Source organism: Zalophus californianus, chromosome 12 (assembly GCF_009762305.2).
Source record: "Zalophus californianus isolate mZalCal1 chromosome 12, mZalCal1.pri.v2, whole genome shotgun sequence".
Taxonomy (NCBI): domain Eukaryota; kingdom Metazoa; phylum Chordata; class Mammalia; order Carnivora; family Otariidae; genus Zalophus; species Zalophus californianus.
The window spans coordinates 43,849,610-43,871,399 of NC_045606.1; the positions used below are offsets into that span (position 1 = coordinate 43,849,610).

Here is a 21,790-nt window from a genome sequence, read left to right on the forward strand (position 1 = left end):
TGTACTCAGAAAACTATAAAATACTCATGAAAGAAATTGAGTAAGGCACAAAGAAATGGAAAAATGTTCCATGCTCATAGATTGGAAGAACAAATATTGTGAAGATGTCAATGCTTCCTAGAGCCATCTATACATTTAATGCAATCTCCATCAAAATACCATCCACTTTTTTCAAAGAAATGGAACAAATAATCCTAAAATTTGTATGGAACTAGAAAAGACCCTGAAGAGCCAGAGGAATGTTGAAAAAGAAAAGCAAAGCTGGTGGCATCACAATTCCGGACTTCAAGTTCTATTTCAAAGCTGTAATCATCAAGACAGTATGGTACTGTCACAAAAACAGACACATAGTACAATGGAACCGAACATAAAGCCCAGAAATGGACCCTCAACTCTATGGTCAACTCATCTTTGACAAAGCAGGAAAGAATGTCCAATGGAAAAAAGACAGTCTCTTCAACAAATGGTGTTGGGAAAATTGGACAGCCACATGCAGAAGAATGAACCTGGACCATTTCCTTACACCACACAGAAAAATAGACTCCAAATGGTTGAAAGACCTCAATGTGAGACAGGAGTCCATCAAAACCTTAGAGGAGAACACAGGCAGCAACCTCTTCGACCTCAGCCGCAGCAACTTCTTCCTAGAAACATCGCCAAAGGCAAAGGAAGGAAGGGCAAAAATGAACTATTGGGATTTCATCAAAATAAAAAGCTTTTGCACAGCGAAAGAAACAGTCCACAAAACCAAAAGACAACTGACAGAATGGGAGAAGATATTTGCAAATGACATATCAGATAAAGGGCTAGTATCCAAAATCTATAAAGAACTTATCAAACTCAACACCCAAAGAACAAATGATCCAATCAAGAAATGGGCAGAAGACATGAACAGACATTTTCCCAAAGAAGACATCCAAATGGCCAACAGACACATGAAAAAGTGCTCAACATCGCTCGGCATCAGGGAAATCCAAATCAAAATCTCAATGAGATACCACCTCACACCAGTCAGAACGGCTAAAATTAACAAGTCAGGAAATGACAGATGTTGGCAAGGATGCGGAGAAAGGGGAACCCTCCTACACTGTTGGTGGGAATGCAGGCTGTTGCAGCTACGCTGGAAAACAGTACGGAGGTTTCTCAAAAAGTTGAAAATAGAGCTACTATATGACCCAGGAATTGCACTACTGGGTATTTACCCCAAACATACAAATGTAGTGATCCGAAGGGGTCTGTGCACCCCAATGCTTATAGCAGCAATGTCCGCAATAACCAAACTATGGAAAAAGCCAAGATGTCCATCAACAGATGAATGGATAAAGAAGATGTGGTATGTATATATATTTATACACACACACACACACACACACACACACACACACACACACACACACACACACAATGGAATATTATGCAGCCATCAAAAAACCGAAATCTTGCCATTTGCAATGACACAGGTGGAACTAGAGGGGTATTATGCTAAGCGAAATAAGGGAATCAGAGAAAGACATGTATCATATGATCTCACTGATAATGAGGAATTCTTAATCTCAGGAAACAAACTGAGGGTTGCTGGAGTGTTGGGGGTGGGAGGGATGGGGTGGCTGGGTGATAGACATTGGGGAGGGTATGTGCTATGGTGAACGCTGTGAATTGTGTAAGACTGTTGAATCACAGACCTGTACCTCTGAAACAAATAATACACTATATGTTAAAAAAAAAAAAAGAAGATAGTAGGAAGGGGAAAATGAAGGGGAGAAATCGGAGGGGGAGACGAACCATCCGAGAAACAAACTGAGGGTTCTAGAGGGGAAGGGGGGATGGGTTAGCCTGGTGATGGGTATTAAAGAGGGCACATATTGAATGGAGCACTGGGTGTTATACGCAAACAATGAATCACTGAACACTACATCAAAAACTAATGATGTAATGTATGGTGGTTAACATAATAAAATTAAAAAAAAAAGAGTATACTCATTTGCAACATTCCTTCTTTTCATTAGCATTATGACAACCCATAAAAAGTCTTTCATGTAAAACATAAATTTTAAAACATATGGATGTATTTCTCCACTTTCTAAATTTAATGTGTGACAGGGCAACAGGAGAATATCAACATCACGGATTAAAAACAAATTTCACTGCAATAAAATTTGCAGGGTTATGCTTAGATCAAATTTTGTTTTATAGCCTAACAGACTTCTTGGTTTAGTTTAAAAAAGCACAAGAGTGTCTGTTTCCCCCTTCCTTCTTCCCTTCTGTGGTTAGAGCTCATTTCTAAATGATCTGATTATACCACTTCCCTAGCAGAACACTTTTAATTTCAATGGTTGAAACAGAGTCTCTTTAACTAGGCTTCTTTCGTGTCTGGTACCATCCATAAAGACTCATCTCCTCTAACTTTCCAAACACAAATTCTGCAGTGACAAGCCCAAATGTTTACAGATCCCAGATATCTCAAGTTCTTTTACATTTCTGTGTTCTTGTAAAGCTGTGCTTTTAACCTAAAATATACTGACTTTAAGAATTTTATTTATCCTTTGAGTTAACACATAAGTCATCTTTTTTCTAAAGCCTTCAGTGCTCCTCTATGGCAGAAAGTAAACTACCTGCTCTGCCCATTAGCACCCTGAATATATTTCAATTTTAGTGTATAGCCCGCTGACATGAGCACCTGAATATATTACTAGTTTAAAAATTATTACACTGTTTAAACAGTTTGATTATACATTTTCCCATGTCCAAGTCTGTCATTATTAATACGAATATCACCAGCACATAAGTACAATGTCTGAAAGAGCAGATACGATAAATGTTATGAAAGCAATGAATGAATCAGGCTAGATAGCAAACTTGAAAATCTAACCTATGTTCAAACCAAGTCAAACTGCTGTTTACGAGTTCAGAACTTTTCTAGAGGGTTCTAGCTCTCTCTTCAAATATAGCCATTTCCTGGGTTATGACTCCTTCAAAAACTCAGACTAAATATTCATAAGGCTGCATAAATTTTTTGCTTAAAAATCATATAGCTCTGAATCAAAGCTGGTATTTTGGAATCTTATTTTAAAAAATCAAGAAGACATTTTGTGACATCATGTCACTTCTATCATGATCTCAGGAACAATTTCCTGCAATGGGATGTTCTAATGTCAAAGGGGTAGAAGAGAGAAAACAATCCCATTTATAACTGCACCAAAAAGAGAAAAATATCAAGGAATAAACTTAACCAAGGAAATGAACCCCTGTACTCTGAAAACTCAAAAACACTGATAAAAAGACATTGAAGATGACCCAAAAAGCTGAAAGATATACCATGCTCATGGAATCAAATAATTAATACTGTTTAAATGTCCATACTGTCCAAAGCAATCTACAGATTCAGTGAATCCCTATCAAAACCAATGCCAATAGCAGTTTTCACAGAACTAGAATAACACTAAAAGTTGTATGGAACCATTTAAGTGTTTAATCCATTTTAAGTTTATTTTTGTGTATGGTATAAGAAAGTGAATAGCGTGAATAGCCAAAACAATCTTGAAAAAAGAAAACAGAGGTTGAAGTATCCACAATCCCAAATTTCAAGATATGTTACAAAGCTACAGTAATCAAAATAGTGTGGTACTAGCAGATATACCGATCAATGGAACAGAATAGAAAGTCCAGAAGTAAACTCACGATTATATGGTCAATTAATCTCCAACAAAGGAGTGAAGAATATGCAATGAGAAAAAGATAGTGTCTTTAACAAATGGTGTTGGGAAAACTGGACAGCTACATGCAGTAGAATGAAGTGGACCACTTTCTTATACCATACACAAAAATAAACTTAAATGTGAGACTTAAAACCATAAAACTCCTTAAAGAAAACATAGGCAGTAATCTCCTGGATGTTGATCTTAGCAACATTTTTCTAGATAGTCTCCTCAAGCAAGAGAAACAAAAGCAAAAATAAACTACTGGATGACACCAAAATAAAAAGCTTTTACAACAGTAAAGGAAACCATTAAGAAAATTACAAGGCAACCTACTGAATAGAAGATATTTGCAAATGATATAACTGCTAAAGTGTCAATATCCAAAATACATGAACAATTTATACAACTTTACACACAAAAAACAATTAAGCCAATTAAAAATAGAGGACCTAAAAAGACATGTTTCCAAAGAAGGCAGAGATGGCCAAGAGACATGTGAAAAAAGCGCTCATAACTAATGATCAGAGAAATTCAAATCAAAACCACAATGAGATATCACATTACACCTGTCAGAATGGCAAGTATCAAAAAGACAAGAACTACAAAGGGTTGGTGAGAAGGTGGAAAAAAGGGAAACCTCATGTACTGTTGGTGGGAATGCAAACTGGTACAGCCACTGTGGAAAACAGTATGGAGGTTCCTCAGAAAATTTAAAAAAATAGGACTGCCATATGATGCAGTAATTCCACTACTGGGTATTTATACCCCAAAACTGAAAACACTAATTTGAAAAGATATATGCACCCCTATGGGTACTGCAGCACTATTCACAAAAGCCAAGATATGGAAGCAACCTAAACATCCATCAGTAGATGAATGGATAAAAAAGGTGTGATTGATACACATACACACACAAACTGGAATATTACTCAGCCATTAAAAAGAATGAGATCTTGCCATTTGTGACCACATCAATGGACTCAGAGGGTATTATGTTAAGTGAAATGAGCCAAGGAAAGAAAAATAAATATGACATATGGAATCTAAAAATAATCCCAAAACAAAAAAACAAGCGCACACACGAAAAAATAAAACAGAAATGGGCCCATAAATACAGAGAACAAACTGATGGTTGCCAGAGGGGAGGGTGGTGGGGGATGGGCAAAATAGGTGAAGGTTGTGGGAGATACAGGCTTCCAGTTATGGAATGAATTAAGTCATGGGGATGAATGGTACATCAGAAGGAATACAGTCAATGGTATTGTAATAGTGTTGTTTGGTGACAGATGGTAGCTACACCTGTAGTGAGCATTTTATAACGTACAGAGCTGCAGAACCACTATGCTGTATACCTGAAACTAATGTAACACTGTGTCAACTATACCTCAATTAAAAAAAATGTATTACTACCAATTTAAAAAAAGGGTAGAAGAGAACAGGAATGAAAAAAGCTTTTGTAACAATAGTGATCAAAAAACAAACAAACAAAAAAAACAGATGACTCGAGGCACTTTAGATACTCTACTATTTCTGTTGGCCTACTTCTGCTTTGGTAAGGACAATGATGTTTTCTTAATCTAACATCAAATGCTCTGCAGAGACAAAACAATTTTTTCTTCTTCGAACCAGACTGTTAGCCTGCATTCTTTCTACCGAGAAAACTTCTGTAGAAACTCATGTGGAAGAGCTTCATTAGATCCTTCTTTAGTATAACCTAGGGATTTTGCAAATGTTTTCATAGAATATTCTTAAGGAAAATGGAGAGTGAATACTTGGTTAGTGGTGAATTTTGGATACATCTGGGAGTACAACCCAGGTAGTCACTCAGTCAAAGCAAGGAATGTCTTTCTAGTCTTTTTCTGTTATACTTAGTTCTTGTTGGGGCTAAAAATAATGATGAGACTTCCCTGGTTTAAAAAATGGTTTGGTTAGGGATTAAAAATGGCTTCAGGCAAAGATAGATCCAACAGCTCAAAATATACCAATAAACACCTCCATCTTTCCTCTCTGCCTTTTATATTATCAATGTTATGTAGTGACACTGGACTGCTCCAATATTTCAGTTGGTTATTTCTGCACAAGTTCTTGGATATTTTCTTTCTTGCTAGCCCAAATTGGGTCATAAGTTCATCCTTAAAATGATCACTATAGCCAGGTAGATGGGAGATAGCTTTGGCTGGGAGATGTGATCAATCCTAGCAAGCCTTGTGAATAGGTTTAGGGAATGGATGAATTCCTCAAAGAAAAATCAGAGGCACAGTTGATGAGAGAAGAGAATGAATGAATGTTGACAAGGCAAACAATACATGATTAATATAGATCGTTTAAGATTTTTCTATCAATTCAGCAATTTCTTTTGATCAAATATTTAAAATTTTAAGATATAAGGTCAAATATTTAAAATTCTTACGAATTTACTTAAAATTCTTTACTCCCTTTTAGCCTATTGGCAAAATTGAAAGTTAAGAAAAAGCACTGCAATGTTATGGCTTTTCATACTTCATCCCCTGTTTCAACAATAGGTGTCCTTGAGATGAATCTCAGGTTGAGGATCACGGCTAAGTGGCATCTCCTCTTTCACTTCCTAGTATGGATTTTGGTGATTTGTGGGAGAACATATATTTTCTCCAGCTCCCACATACTGCAGTGCTAAGTACCAGTGGTTTTGAAGTTCAAAGATTACTACAGATTTCTTTTCTCATTATATTTAATTGCCATTCCAAGAAAATCTTGTCTGATTTTATATAAGTGAAGTCCAATGTCTGGCTATAGTCAGTAACTTGTTATCTTGCTAACGAAAGAAAGACTACAATTTTCTTTGTGTGACACATCTGGTGCAATTTTTACATCATACAAATAACAAATGCACATTCATAATCTACTTCAAAATTAATAGCAAATTGTTACAAGAATTAATTTTCAAAATTTGGTCACAGTGAAATAATCTTGGTTCTCTTCAGAAGACATTACTAGCTCAATACTACTCTGAATTAATAGTACGTGTCAAGTGGAAAAAAAGAAACATCAATTCAGAGATCTATTTCCTTGATCTAGGAAACACGTAAAAAGATTTTGTATTATGGAATTTAACAAGTGAAAGAGGTGATATGATTTTCTATTATGGAATTTACCATTATATACTTACTATTTTCTGATACCTAAGAGAATAAAATCTAGGCACCCATTTCTTTAAGGCAATGCATAGATACATATATACATACATATGCTTTGAAAATAAGTACACTATTTAGTGAGGCTGTTATGAAATAAATGAGATGGACTTAAAATCATTTGCTCGATATAAGTAAGTAATAAAATTCTTATTCTTAGCCAAACAAAGAAAAAAGAACAGTCTTTGTGCTTAGTTAACTTTTTCACTATTGAACTCATCTCAGATGAATGATAGGTAATAGCAAATACTTAAAACAGTTTTTATTATGTGTCGGGCACACTTCTTAGCACTTAACATATATTAACTCATGTATACTCTACAACAATATTATGAATAGGTAATTGTACTATTTGTATTTCACAGATGAGAAAAGTTAGTCACAGGGGATTTAAATTACCTGGCAAAATAGCAAAGTTAACATCTGAACCTATACTCAGTGAGAGGAATCCTCCAGATTATAGGATTTTATGAACATTCTGGGTTTTTTTTAATGCAAATGCAGTAGCTGTTTTGCTCTGGTGTTCTGGGACTTTAGCATAATAGAATTTGAAGGCATATTGAGATGGTAATAGAGTGTGCAATTCGGTGTCATGCTTTGTCTGACATCTGGTAGGCAAAGTTTGAATTTGTGGTGAGAGCAATAAAAAAAATTTACTTAAGGAGAAACTGAGAGTCATTTCCTGAAAAGAAGTGATGTTTAGGGATAAAAGAAAGCAAGAAAGTCACGATTAATCAGAGATTTACTGACAATCTGCAATGCGAAATAGCGCTAGGAAATCGGTATAAAAAAATGAATAAGGCATGATCCCTACCCCATAGTAACTAACAGTATAGAAGGGATAGTAGGCAACAATAAAGTGTAAGTAACTAAATTCTGTAAAATGTATAATGGTGTAACAAACAGAAGGGCAGAAAAGGCAATTGGTAAAAGGGCAGGATGAGACTGGGGAGACATTCTGTCATTCCCAAATGGCTTTGAACTTTATGTAAAAAAGGAAGCCAACAAGAGATTTCAAACAGGTAAATGGCAAAATCAAGAGAGGATTTATGGTAGTAGACTTGTAATTCCAGAATGAGGAAAATCTGATACAAAAGCAACATGAGTTATTCTTTAAAAACACAAGTCACTACTGTCACTTGTTAGCTCAAACCCTCCAACAGGTTCTCATCTTAGAGTAAAAGACAGACAGATGGTCTCACTCCTTCATAACCTCTCTGACCTTATCCCTGATTATTCTTCCCCTAAATCACCCTACGTCAAACATACTGGCTGCCTTGTTGTTCTCAGATTCAAAGCAGTTCCTACCTCAAAGTCTTGCATGTGGTGCTCCTTCTGCCTAGAATACTATCTTCCCCGATTCTCATAGGATTTTCCTACTTCTTTCATGTGTCTTCACAGATGTCACTCTAACAGGACTGAGCAAATTGTGGTGCTATGAACTAGCTTAGAAACATTGGAGGAGAAACTAACTTTGGAAGAAAGATGATTGGTCTGACTTTGGTACATACTGATTTTGAAATGTCAGCAGGTTTTATTTGGGGCTTCCAGATAGAGCTTTATAGCAGCAGGTTGAAAGGGAATGTTAACATTTAAGGAAGAAGCAGACAAAAAAATATACATATATGGCATATAGGAAACAGAACAAGCAGCCTGTAGGGATTAAATACATCTACAAATTCTGATGAGTACCTCCCATCAAAAGGTATAACTGATTCTACTATCACTTGAATCTGGCTGGCCTTGCAACATGCTTTGACCCAAAGAACATGGTAGAAGTGATCTTATGATTATTCCAGAACCCAGACATGAAGAGATCATTCATCTGTTTTGCCCTTTTGGGACAATGTCCTGAGCTCACCTTGAAAAGAAGCCAGTGTGGGCTACTGGATGACGAGGGGACACATGACAGAAAAATGAGGTAGCTTCATTGATATTAATGAGGCCAACTTAGATGTCCCAGTTATGCCAGCCCTCTGGCCGAATGCAGCTGCACCAATGATCCCAGAACTGCCTCGCCAAGCAACAGAATTGAGAAAAAAAATTTTTTTAAATCATTAAGTGTAGAGTGGCATGTTATGCAGCATACATATCTGACACAGAACTTAGTACCTAGAAATGGGGTGCTGCTTTAACAAAAACCTAAAACAAGTAGCAATGACACTGAGACTTGGGGGAGGGGGGAAAAGCTGAAAGTTGGTGAGAAGACTTTTAATGGAGGATGGAGACAGAGAGTCTCATGTCACATATTGATGGAAAAGATGGCAAAATAATGAGTTACTTATGGAAACTTGCAAGATGGAAAATGTATGTAATAAACCTGTGGATAAAGATAAGACTATTTTCAGGAAAAATATTAAAAATGTCTATTTAATTTTTCCTCTGGAGGATGATATGCTATAAGGAGAGTAATAAACTAAGGAGGAAATAATTCTGTGTGCATTTGGAATTTAGATGCTGCCATGATGTGCTGAAATGGAAAATAGAATGGTTTCTCACGTCTAGTCATCCGGCAAAAGATTTTTAGAGTAATAAATGGCCTAAGGTAAAAATCAATTTAAGGATGTAGTTAAAAATTCTTTGATAATACCTCAGAAATAGTTAAGTGATTCCTAGAAGACTCTCTCAGTTTCATAAAAGGCTTCTAAGAATCTTAAAGCCATTTTTCCACAGTTGCCTCATACATGGTCCAAAGTAAAGAGAGGCTTTTCTCAAAAATAAATGATATAAATTATGGATATGGCTTTTGGGGCACGGAGTGATCTCCAATGAGATTCATAAGAAACCCAAAGCATTAAGTGTCATATTGTTAAAACACTGCCAACTTAGTCTGAGAGAAATTGAGATAGTTCAAAATGAAAGAAAGGCCCCTGGGCTCTGTGATTCGTATGGGCGGGAGGCAGATTGAGAAAGCTCATCAGCTACAAATACAAGCCATTTCTTATAAAAAGGGAAAGACATCTGTGGAAAATCCAAGAGCCCAGAGTGAAGAACAAAGACCCAAGGAGAATAATGGACTAGAGAACGACTTTCAGAGAACAAACATTGGCTGAGATCAAGGAATTTCCCCTGTCCCTGGTAAAGAGGGAACAGGCTGGATTTCAGAATTGATAAATACCAGACGCTTCTGAAGGCTTCCTATTTTTCTCATTTTTGAATGGGAGAATCTATTCTGATTTCTGGTCTCTGTTACATCATTATATGTTGTATATGTGGAGAGAATTAGGGGGGATATCTTATCTTTCTAGTTAAGAGGCCTCTGATTCTAGTTAACAGGCCACACCCTAGAAACAATAGAGTTCTAGTTTCAATCTGAAATCAGGTTCTTTGTGATAAGTAACATGAACTGATTATATGAAGTCATTATCTTATAAGGAGAAACCATTTTTCAGAAATCACTTTGTGTAAAACACCACATTAGTACAGAATATGATCTTGAAAACATGTATACCTTCGATTAAGGTCAAAAGGGCTCGATTTTTTTAAATAAATTACCTGAATGGTTCAAAGTTTTACTGTGTGCAGAAATGGAAGTATATTTTAATATGAAGGTCATATTTTCCATGCATTGGCATCTTAAAAAATTCTGCAGATGTTCGGCTAAACTGAAAGATTCTGTAGGACTGAATTGTTTTCAAGGGAAAAAAAAAAGAAACAACCCTCCCCCCAAAAAACCCCCACAATAATCAAAAGATCGTTGTAAGCTCACAGGGAAGGTTTCTGGATATAGGATTTAATTAGTAGGAAGAAAATTTAAGCACTATGATAAAATACTTTTTTTAGAAAACAGAAAGGACTGGAAATACACAAGTCAGGGACAAAAGCACTTAAACACTGGCCAAAAGTATTTTAAAAATAAATACTCTAATCCCATTATCTAAAATAATAATGTCTTTCGGTGTGTGTGTGTGTGTGTGTGTGTGTGTGTGTGTGTGTGTGGTACTATGTGGAAGATACAAACTATAATTCTGTTTAAGATGGCAAGTTCTATAATTCTAAAAGTTAATCAAACAAGACTGTACATAAAAATGTTATATGTATTTTTTATATTGCATATTTTTTTCCTCCAAAAAAATCTATGACTAAAGGATAATATTAGGTTATTTTGAAGTGCACAGAAGAGACTTTATGACAAGTTTCCTTGTGGGGGAAAAACCCACAGCTCCTCTGAAAATAAGAGCTCAAAGTTAATATGTGCAATCAATCAATAAAAATAAAATAGCCACACCCAACTACTGTATCTGATAAGTCTCATCTATATTTGAATCAGACGCAGGTCGTGAGATGGTGAATGATATAACTGCTTGAGAATTTTGGTGTTCTTGGGTTAGGAGGGGGTGTACTTTTCCTGTGGAAGCAATGAAAACAATTGCGACCGGAGGGTGGACTGTAGTAAATTAAATTTTTTGCCATAATTCTTTGTAATGTGTCTCATCGGGAGACAGAGTCTATTTCTCTACCTACGAAATCTGAGTTGTCACTGTGGCTTGCTTTGACCAACAGAATGTGGCAGAAGTGACAATGTGCAGTTCAAGAGCCTGCAGGCTTGTTTTTGTCCTCTCAGAGCAGTGCCCTAAAACCACCATCTAAGAGAGCTGGTCTAGCTTATAGGAGGATGAGAGCCCATGTGGAGAAGCACCAATGTACCTCAGCACACAGCACCAACTGCAAAATACGTGAGGGAGGCCATCTTGGACCTTGAGTCATAGCCAAACCTCCATAAATGAGCCCAGGTGAAATTTGAATTGGAACTTCCCAGAATCATGGGAAATCCTAATTGGTTTTGTTTTCAGCCAGTGAGTTTTAAGGTGATATGTTAGCCAGTAATAGTTAAATGATACATGGCCTGAGAGGTAGGAAGGGAATCAGAGGAAAGTAAAACCAATGAGGTCATGCGAAGACAAAGTCTGACAGGAGATAAGAGATAAGCAAGGTTGAAGAAGCAAACAAGGGATAATGTAAGGAAAGGAATGCATCCGTTAGGTTTGATAATTCAACTCTTGTCTAATTTGACAGAAACTCCTGTCTAATTTGACTTTTCATCCATACTGGCCTTTACTGACCCAGCTATGAGTAAACTGACTACCCTGAGTTTTGTTAAGGCACTTGACTACCTATGATAAAGTGACAGGCTTTTATTTCCCATTTGAAGTGATAGCTAGCACTTAGAAACTTATGTCATATCTCATGAAGTGGTAAGTAAACTAGTGCTTATTTAACTTTCATCTGAGGCTTCTGCTAATTCTCCCTTACTTTAAAAAAGAAAATTCTTTATAAAACCCTACTTTTTGCTAAGACATTTCAGTGCAAAAGAACACTGGCTCAATCCAGATGGTTTCCTTACAAACAAAAAATAATTTTATTAACAATATATCAAAATGGCACCTGGGTGGCTCCGTCGGTTAAGCATCTGCCTTCGGCTCAGTTCATGATCCCAGGGTCCTAGGTTCAAGTCCCTTGCTGGGTTCCCTGCTCAGCGGGAAGCCTGCTTCTCTCTCTTCTCTCTCTCCTCCCTGCTTGTGCTCTCTCTCTCTCTCAAATAAATAAATAAATAATTTTAAAAAGAACAAGGAAAAAACCCAATATATCAAAATATAATATACATACACACACACACACACACACACACACACACACACACACACACACACACACACACACACCACAGCAGACAGATCAGGTTATCTTGTGCTAGATTTTTTAAGCCAAAATAAAATTGTGATTACTACAAACCAACACTAAAGAATAACCTACTGCCTTAAATTTTCTAAAAAGCTATGATTTTCATCTTTACAACAAATTAAATAGAGAATCTCAACCCAATTATAGGAAAAAACTCCTACAAACAGTGTTAGATGATCCTAATTGTAAAGTAAGAGACCTTAGATTTAAGCATAACATCCAACCTAATTATATTCCAACCACATTAAATGGCATAGCATTCTCCAGGAAGGGAACTCCTTAGTTGATTTATTGCTTAAATTATGGAAAAACAATTCAGTTATAGGACATATTCTTGCCTTTAAAAGATCAGCTTTTCCATGTAATGGCTGTGTGATGTGTGTTAAGAAGTAGATTCCAGTTCCAGAGAGTGATCATGCTTTTGAAATTGTGTTTTCATCTAGCTCTACAGACATTTGAATTGATCTGAACTTGGAGTTCTCACCAAAGTTTTAGAAGCCAATCTTATTAAGGTTAGTTTCCCTTCTAAAATTACACAAATTTTAACTTAAGTTTTCCTAACTCCCACTTGTGTATTATGATGTTCTTGTCCATCATGGATAAATAATTATGACAAAATATGGCACATACAAAATATGGCACATCATGGATATCTTGTCCATCGTAGATAAATAATTATGACAAAATATGGCAAATACATAAATCATGGATATCTTGTCCATCATGGATAAATAATTATGACAAAATATGGCACATACAAAATATGGCACATCATGGATAAATAATTATGGCAAAATATGGCACATACAAAATATGGCACAAGTTATTCTCCTGGTGGAAAGGAACAAAAATATTTATGAATATGATCTTTATATTCTCAAAAAGATAGTCTAACATTTTCAAATATTAAACAATCTCAATGTCTACTGCTTGTTTTCAGATTTTTCAGCCTTTTGAAGTTCCATTTTCCATTAAAATTCAAATAGAATTATTTGAATTCCATTGGGGAATTCAGCAACCTCTAAAGTGGCTGTGGATCCTCCCTCTCTTTATTTTCTGTTAGGATTTTCACGGAGCTAATATTTCTCCTAAAACTTTTGGTTCCAAATTTTTGCCTCCTCTGTCTCAGAATTTATCAGTCATTCCTAGGGTGATCATATCACTTGCTTTCCAAAGCAGGACACTTATTAGGACAAAGGGGGTGGTATTAATAATGACCTCAAGAAAATGGTACCATCCTGAACAAACCTGCAAGATGGAGTCACCTATTTCATACCAAAGGGTATTTCTAGTTAGCTGTGGCCTTCCTCAAACTTTTTCTCCCTTGAGATCATTTCTCTCACTTCTTTCAGACCCTTCTCACATCTTTCTTATTAATCTCCAAACTCCATACCTCTCTCTCCATAATGCTCCAGGAAGCTTAAATATTCTATTTTATTTTGCAGAACTCAGCTCTTCTCTTGTTATTATTCAGGCAATGTAAAGAGTACTGCATATCTGTCAACCAAAATGTCCCATCAAATTATTTCCCTAAATTGGAAAACCTGTAACCTCATGGGCATTCCTCTGTAGTACAGAAGACACAATTATCAGGTTTTAGGTTTGTTTAGTATATACAACATTTATAAACCTTCCCCACTACAACTGATCTCTTCCTGGACAATATTATTGCACAGCTTGGAACTCCTGGGACCCTTTTTACTGGATCTTTGCACCTGTCTCTCAGATTCTGCTGCTAATATCTCATTCCTGACCTTCAGAATTACCTTGGGCACTAGAGTTGTCTGGCTAATACAGAGAGCTAGAAATTTCTGGGACCCACCTTCCTCCTTCCTCCAGCAACTGTGAGCCAACAGTCAACTGGTGTGAGTTTAAAAGCCCAGCTCCTTTTTCCTAAATCCACAACCTTTGGGGTTTAATTTAAATTCCAGAGTATCTCCCCTAATCAGAGTGAGTCTGCAACTTTCTGTTTCCCTGTGCAAAAGAGTTAACATAGCAAGCCCAAGTGCTGCCCTTAGACAGTCTTGCTCACTATGTTGACCCTTGGCTTGCATCTGGGAACTTCAGTTTCTGGAGGCCTCCACCATTCTCTAAATGAGAAGTGTTGATCACTGTGCTTTAAGTATTTGCATAAACAATGTGGTTTAGGCTGACCATGCACTTTCCTTTCGGGAGTCCAGAATATTTTTTATGAGCTAGGCAGAGGGTGACTACATGGCTGACCCCCAACATAAACCCTGAACACCTAGGCTCAGATAAGCTTCCCTGAAGACAATACTTCACGTGGACTGTCACAATGCATTGGTGAAAAAATTAAGCACATCCTCTGGGACTCCATGGGGAGAGGACTGTTCGAAACTTGTGCCTGGTTTCCTCCAGACTTTGCCCCATGTGCCTTTTCCCTTTGCTGATTTTGCTTTGTATTCTCTCACTGTAATAGTTCATACCTGTGGGTATGACTCTGTGTTGAGTTCTGTGAGTCCCTCCAGTGAATTATAGAACCACGGGGCAGTCTTGGGAACCCAGCACACATTCCCTCTTCTCGATTTTGCTTCTTTATTCCCACTCCTCTTACTGGTTTCTCCTGGGGTCGCATCCTTAATAAACTGTGTGCATCCTAATCCTTGACCTGGCTTATGCTTCCAGGAGGGCTTATGAATACTCTCAATCAGTTAAAATATTAGTCTCAACTATAAGCTTTATAATTTCTCTTTCTATTCCTGGAATGCTCTGCTCCCCATTCTTTAACTCCTCATTCCACATACTTCTGTCCCCCTCCAGACTGTTTTCTTAATAAATATTATTACTATTTAAATATTCTTAATAAATATTTGGACAAATTAATCCAGTGTTTATACAATTTATAAATTGGACACAAATTGTACACAAGGTTTAAGATAAAATAGAGCAGTACCTCACCCCATCTCTCCCTACACTGAGTCTTCCTTCCAGAGGTAAAAATTTTTAATATTTTCTAGATGTTTATTCCTGTATTTACCTGAAGATATGGAAATGATAGCCCCTTATATTCCTCCTAATACTGAACATGTGGGAAAAAAGAAGAAGTAAGACATGAAGTACTTGGGAGAGAAACAGTACTCAAGTCTTCCCTTCCCTCTACTCATATATGGATACATATCTCATTCCAGAAGGAAGAAACTCATAGTAAAAATCTCAGAAAGAATAAGCAGTCATGTGCCAAGCCAGGGCTCTGGACAGTAATATCATCATCTCCCATCTTTTATAGTTGGCTCTTTGGGCACTTCTGATGAGATGCAGCGGCTCCAAAAGAGGCAGAAAAACTTACTGTAATGGCATGCCTCACTACTAATCTCAATGTATTCTTATTCACAGGTCTTTTTCAGCATTATCCAAATTCAGTCAGTGCGCCTTGGTGGGGGCAGTCTTTGGGTAAGAGAGTTGGGTCTTAGGCTCCACCAAAACAATGCTTTTCTCATTTTAGTACATTGGTTCATAAACTTCATTGCACATCAGAACAACCTAGGGAGCTTCATAAAAGTGCAGCTTTCTGGGACTTGCCTGCACAGACTGCAATTCATTGGGTCTGTAGAGAAGACTGAGAAATCTGATTTTATAGCATATTTAAGGCGATTCTGATACTGGGGGATCTAGAACACTTTTTGCAAAAATAGATCTAGCATCTCATAGAGTAAACTGAAAAAATATTCACATAAAATGAATATATACATATGCCCATGTATCTTATATCCATTTACATAAGACTTATAAATATCTAATATTATTGATGTGGCACTTCCATTTGTACATGAGGCATTTGTTGGCAGACGTTCTTAGTAATCCAATAGTTTTTAACCATGGTGGCATGGTACAATGGCGTGTTACAATCAAGTTTTGGGTGTACGGAAAACATTTGTTGTTAATGACATTTCAAGTCAGCTGGTTTTAACAAATAAATTAGGGTGATTACAGGTTATCCATATAATAATGGCATTTTCATAAATTTTCACATGCTTTACCCAATAGAAGAGAAAGAAGTTGAGCCACAGCCATAGTGCTTCAAGAATAGCATGATATACTTTGAAGGCCCTGGCTGGTCACTGCTATTTCTAACTGTATCTTTAGGAGCAATGTAATGATGAATTGTTTTGATTTACTTCCACAGAAATATTGTATTTTGTTTTCACAAAAATCTGTGTCAAGTATGAATGTTAGTCATGCATGTCAATGTCACTGGTTATATGTTAACTTTTACTGATGTGGAGAAGAATAAGAAATGTAGCATAGGAGTTGTAGGCATTTTGAAACTGTTGAAATTCACTGCTTAACAAAGTAATACCAATACCAAAATACAAAACCGTGGCTTTAAAATTCTCATATCTAAAATAGAGCACATAGGATATGGATGGCATCATTTTTTTTCAACAGAGGGGAGGGATATGTGCAAACAATATTTGGTTTACAGTCTCCTTAAGTAATCAATAAGACAATGGATTTTCTTTTCCACTCTCAGCCTAAAAGTCTTGATTTGTTCAATCTCTAACCAACCAATTCGTTGTTGTACCAACCAAGAGTACCAAAAGTACTCTTGCCCCACCAAATTTATACCTTTAAATAAAACACAAATTTCACAAAAATGGAAATAGGGCAGACTTGTTTTTCTTAAAGGTCCAACAAACTCTAGGATCTCTCCGCCTCCTAACCCCAAATGTCACCATCAGAACTTTGGAACAGTTCCTGTATTTGTGCTCAGAGATAGGGTACTGCTTTTCCGACGATCCTTAAATTATGAGTGATATTTTTTTCTATTACACATCACGTGTTTATCTCTTTTTGTAGAGTCTGATTGTCCTCTGAGTTCTCTTTTGTCTCACATTTCTGTTTATATCCTCTGTCAGAAAATCTATGTAAAATTCCTCCTGAGTGTTTTCCAAACCCTTCCCCAATCCTGCTTCTTGAAAGACAATTGGAAAAATGAACAATAACCAGCAACAAATCCTAAAGATCTTTGGAAGCCTGGGCAAAGGATAGTTCAAGAAAAAGAAAAGAGGCTTCAAATGCTTTGAGGTCATTAACAAAGTTGTGAAATTTGTGAGGAACATGGGAGGAAAAAAAGTCTTTTTATTATTTGTTAACATTCACAGGCTCTAATTTTTCATTTCCCTAGTTGAGCTTTAACTTAATTATAAAACAAAATCTATAGCAGCAGCCAGGCCTAGGGGTAGAGTCTGTACAACTAATCAACTTTAATTCCCTGGGTTCGATTTAATTACAAAACAACATTTGGTGCAGCTGCTAAACACTTACCAGGTGACCACATGATAATACTGCAGTAGTATTTACAAGTCTCCAGCTTTTGTTCTATTCTACCAGCCCAATAGGTTTCAGCTATATATAAATTTGAGCAGCCTTGAGAATTTACAATAGTAAAGAATTGTCCTGATTTTATACACCTCTGTAGTTGAGCCAGTTAAAACACTGAGTTGCACCACAACAAATTCATGACAGGAAGTAAAATTTAATGATGAAAGACGTCCTGATAAAGGACAATAGTAACAAACTGAATATCAAGAGCATACTTCTTTTCCTTAATTCATTCTTCTGGGAGATAGGCAAAGTGAAACCAACTTATGTTGGTTTCTGGGAGTTGCCAATGTGCATTTTAGGTTATAACATACATTACTTTTCAATATAACTAGACATACATAACTCATTCTCCTGCTTGTTTTTTAGTGTTTTAGTGTTCCATAAGGTATTTTAGGGGGTGATTACTTGTGTTACAAAATATTTTTTACCTGACACAATAAAAATTTACCTCTGATATTTTTAAGTAGTTTCTCTCGTATATTTAAAATATACTGGATTTGTACTAACATCAAGAAGATCACTGAAATAAGTGAGATCTGATTTTTCATTTAATAATATTTAGGCAGAAGTTCCACGCACAAGGAACTTTTTATCTTAGTGTTTTTTGTCATCTTAGTTCACTCATATATACCTTATTCAGTGTGTGGGATCCCAGTTCCTCCCAAGGTCTGTAGAAGGATAAGGAAACTTATTTGAAGTTAGGAAAAAAAATTAGTAAAAAGTATCAGTAAGGGAGTACCAGTGATGCTGAAATAAATATGACTCACTATTTTCACATATATTCACAAATAATAAAAAGGTTTTTTTTCCTCCCATGTTCCTCACAAATTTCACAACTTTGTTGATGACCTCAAAGCATTTGAAGCTTCTTTTCTTTTTCCTGAACTATCCTTTGCCCAGGCTTCCAAAGATCTTTAGGATTTGTTGCTAGTTATCTTCAGAAAGAAGATAACATAGATTGCCATCTACTTCAAATAAAGATTTGAAGTAGATGTATAAATGCTATTCTTTTGCTTATTTTCCCCATTAGATGCCAATCTCCTTCTTTTCTTTCCCTTTAGAGTAGAATGGGGTAAAATCTAAAGAGAGATGTATCATGGGTAATTACCTCTATGAAAAGCAGAAAATCTTAGAAAAAAGCCAGAATTCATAAAATTCATCATAAAATATCTGGAGCAATAATCCCCTTTTTCACCTTTCAACCTCAAGTGCTGGTCTGGATTTTACCTAATGCTGCCCTGCACAATGATGTTGGTCCCTGGACAAAGACAACACTATGTTTCAAAGTCGAAAGGCTCATTTCTCAGTACTAGCAGTGCCTGTCAGTGTCTTACCCCAGAGAGTATCTTTCTCTATTGAACAGTGACTGAGTCACAGGAGGAAACAATCCTGCTTGCTGGAAGAAAATAGGATGGAAGGAATTATGACGGTTACCAGATGTTCCACTGCCCCTAAGGGGGCACCAGAATGCTTCTGCATATGCTGTAAACAGCTTAAACTGTCAAATCAGGGGACCCTGGGGCTTGGTGCTCATGCTACTCTGATGTGCAGAGTCATAGCATTCGAGAGTTGGAAGGACCCTTAGAGATGATCTTAGTCAAAGGTTTTAAGCTATGTCACGAGGAGTTCTACATTTCCTAAGAATGACTCAGAGATTACTGAAGAGTAAGGGGACCTCCCCAAAATAGTAACAGCACTCAAGGAAAGAATGTAAAAATCTTACATCAGGGTAAAAACAAGACAGGATATTTTATCAAACAAAAATCAGTTGTGAAAATCTAAGGTATTCTTATGGTTTAGGAAAGGAACCTTGTGGAAAATCACCATCCCAGTAGCTCTATGACACTCCTTGCGGGGGGTGGGGTGGTTGGTGTGCAGAAGTTGAAGGTTGATTCAGGAATCTAGGCCACGATAGGCCATGTGGCTTGGGAGTCTGGAAATTAAATTATAGCCCTAAGACACAATATCAGGGCAGGAAATAAAGGCTTCTCGATTCAAGTCAACCAATTCTTACAATCCTTCTTTATTTAAATATCTATGGCAAGTTAAAAATGCCCACTTAGAAAAATGTTACCTTTCCAGGATATTTTTTTTTTCTTTTAGGTAGGTTCCATGCCCAGCATGGAGCCCAACACAGGGCTTGAATTCAGGACCCCAAGATCAAGACCGGAGCTGTGATCAAGAGTTGGATGCTCAACTGAGTCATCCAGGTGCCCCACTATGTTATTTTAAATGGCAATTTAATACTGTATTGCCTTGATGATGATTTAATTCTTACTCTATGTTACCTGCTTTCAAATTAAAAAGTACCCTGTGATTGTTCAAAGAACCTCCTCATTGCCACAATTGGAGAGAGAGAGAAAGAGAGAGATTGAGAGACTGAGATAAAGGGGGTAAGAAAAGAAAAAGAAAAAAAAAGAAGGAAGGAAGGAAAGAAGAAAGGAAGAAAAGAAAGAAGAAGAGAAAGAGAGATGGAAAGAAGGGAGATAGGGAAAGAAAAAAGGAAGAAGGAAGGAAGGAAGAAAGGAAGAAGCTATTTCTGCATTTGTACATGGAACCCATTTTGATGAAGGGACACAAGACTTTACCATAAGGTAAGGCATATCTCTAGGGTTAAGTAGACATTCATAACAGCAGGGTAGATGCACCTGCCTGACTCACCATCACTGTTGATGCACACAACCTCCTGAACTTGAGTGCCTGGGCCACACTCTTTTCCATTGTCTGGTTCACAGTCTCCAAGCCTCACTGCTTTCCATTCATAGCAGGATGGCTCTTCACAGGGAATGGCTTCCAGTAAATGAGGGCAGTTCCCAGAGCCCCCAGAGCCTCCAGTGGGCTCATTGGTAATGCGCCTCTTCCTCAGTTTGAAACCTGAATTATTGGGGAAGGACATATTTATTGTTACCGCCATGGGTTGAATATTTCCGAAGGCTGAATGAAAACTTGAGTGAAAACTGGATGAGGGTAGAGGGTAGAAATCAGATTTGCTTTAATCACTAGTATATGCCCAAGCTCTAGCTTAGTGTGAGCCTATTAATCATTTATTAAATGAATAAATGAATGAATGAACAGAATGGCCAAGGAGGAAAGGCAAGAAATGTCATATGCCTCTTATCTCCTTCACAGGACTGGAGACAGGTAGAGAGGCAGAAGCAGAGAGAGAAAGACAGACAGACAAAGACACACACAGAAAATGATTTTGGTTGGTTGATTTGGAAAGTCTGTAGTTATAAAATATTCAAAGACACAGTAAAATCTCAAGCTATTTGGAAATATTCATGACCAGACAAAGTGGTATTACTTTGAATTTTTCAGCACTATCACATAATTAAATTTGAAAGGAAACCTCTGAGAAGTTGGATGGTCCCAGATAAATTGTCTGTTTGAGCCTTAGTTGATTTTAGTGGCCCTGGAAATATGAACTAGTGGTGATATAAAGCATCTGGGCTCTAATGAGTACTCTTCAGAGTCATGCTCTGTGCTTTAACAGCACCTAAGTGCTGCCCTTCTGGACAGAGTATACCAAAATTAATAAGTCTGCTTATTGCTATGTGAACATATTTGAATCACTAGCAAAATTAATAAGTCTGTTTACTGCTATGTGAACATATTAGAATCACTAGAAGACTATCTTAGAAAGAAAGTAAAATGTTTCTAATAACTAGATTCTGTGAATATTACCCCATCATGCCCACCACATAGGAAACCACTGCATCTATTGTCCTCTTAGATATATCATGTGCATCATAAGAGTAATAGAGCTTTTCTTCCCCCCCTTTCTTACCTTCAAAGTAATAAGGAGTTTTTTTGCTTTTTGAGGACTAGCTATGGATCAGGCACTGAATTAAGTGCTTTATGCTTATTATCTCATTGAATAGAGAAAACTTTGGA

The 21,790-nt window shown here is 36.8% G+C and overlaps 1 protein-coding gene across 7 annotated transcripts in view; it reads right to left on the reverse strand.

Annotated features, from left to right (window-relative positions):
- Positions 1 to 21,790, reverse strand: part of THSD7A (thrombospondin type 1 domain containing 7A) — a 431,400-nt gene that overhangs the window by 147,880 nt on the left and 261,730 nt on the right. For all 7 annotated transcript variants that reach the window (XM_027574085.2, XM_027574087.2, XM_027574084.2 and 4 more), the window contains one exon: positions 20,558 to 20,770. In XM_027574085.2, coding sequence (XP_027429886.1) covers positions 20,558 to 20,770 — 213 coding nt within the window. The remainder of the gene's footprint in view (positions 1 to 20,557; positions 20,771 to 21,790) is intronic.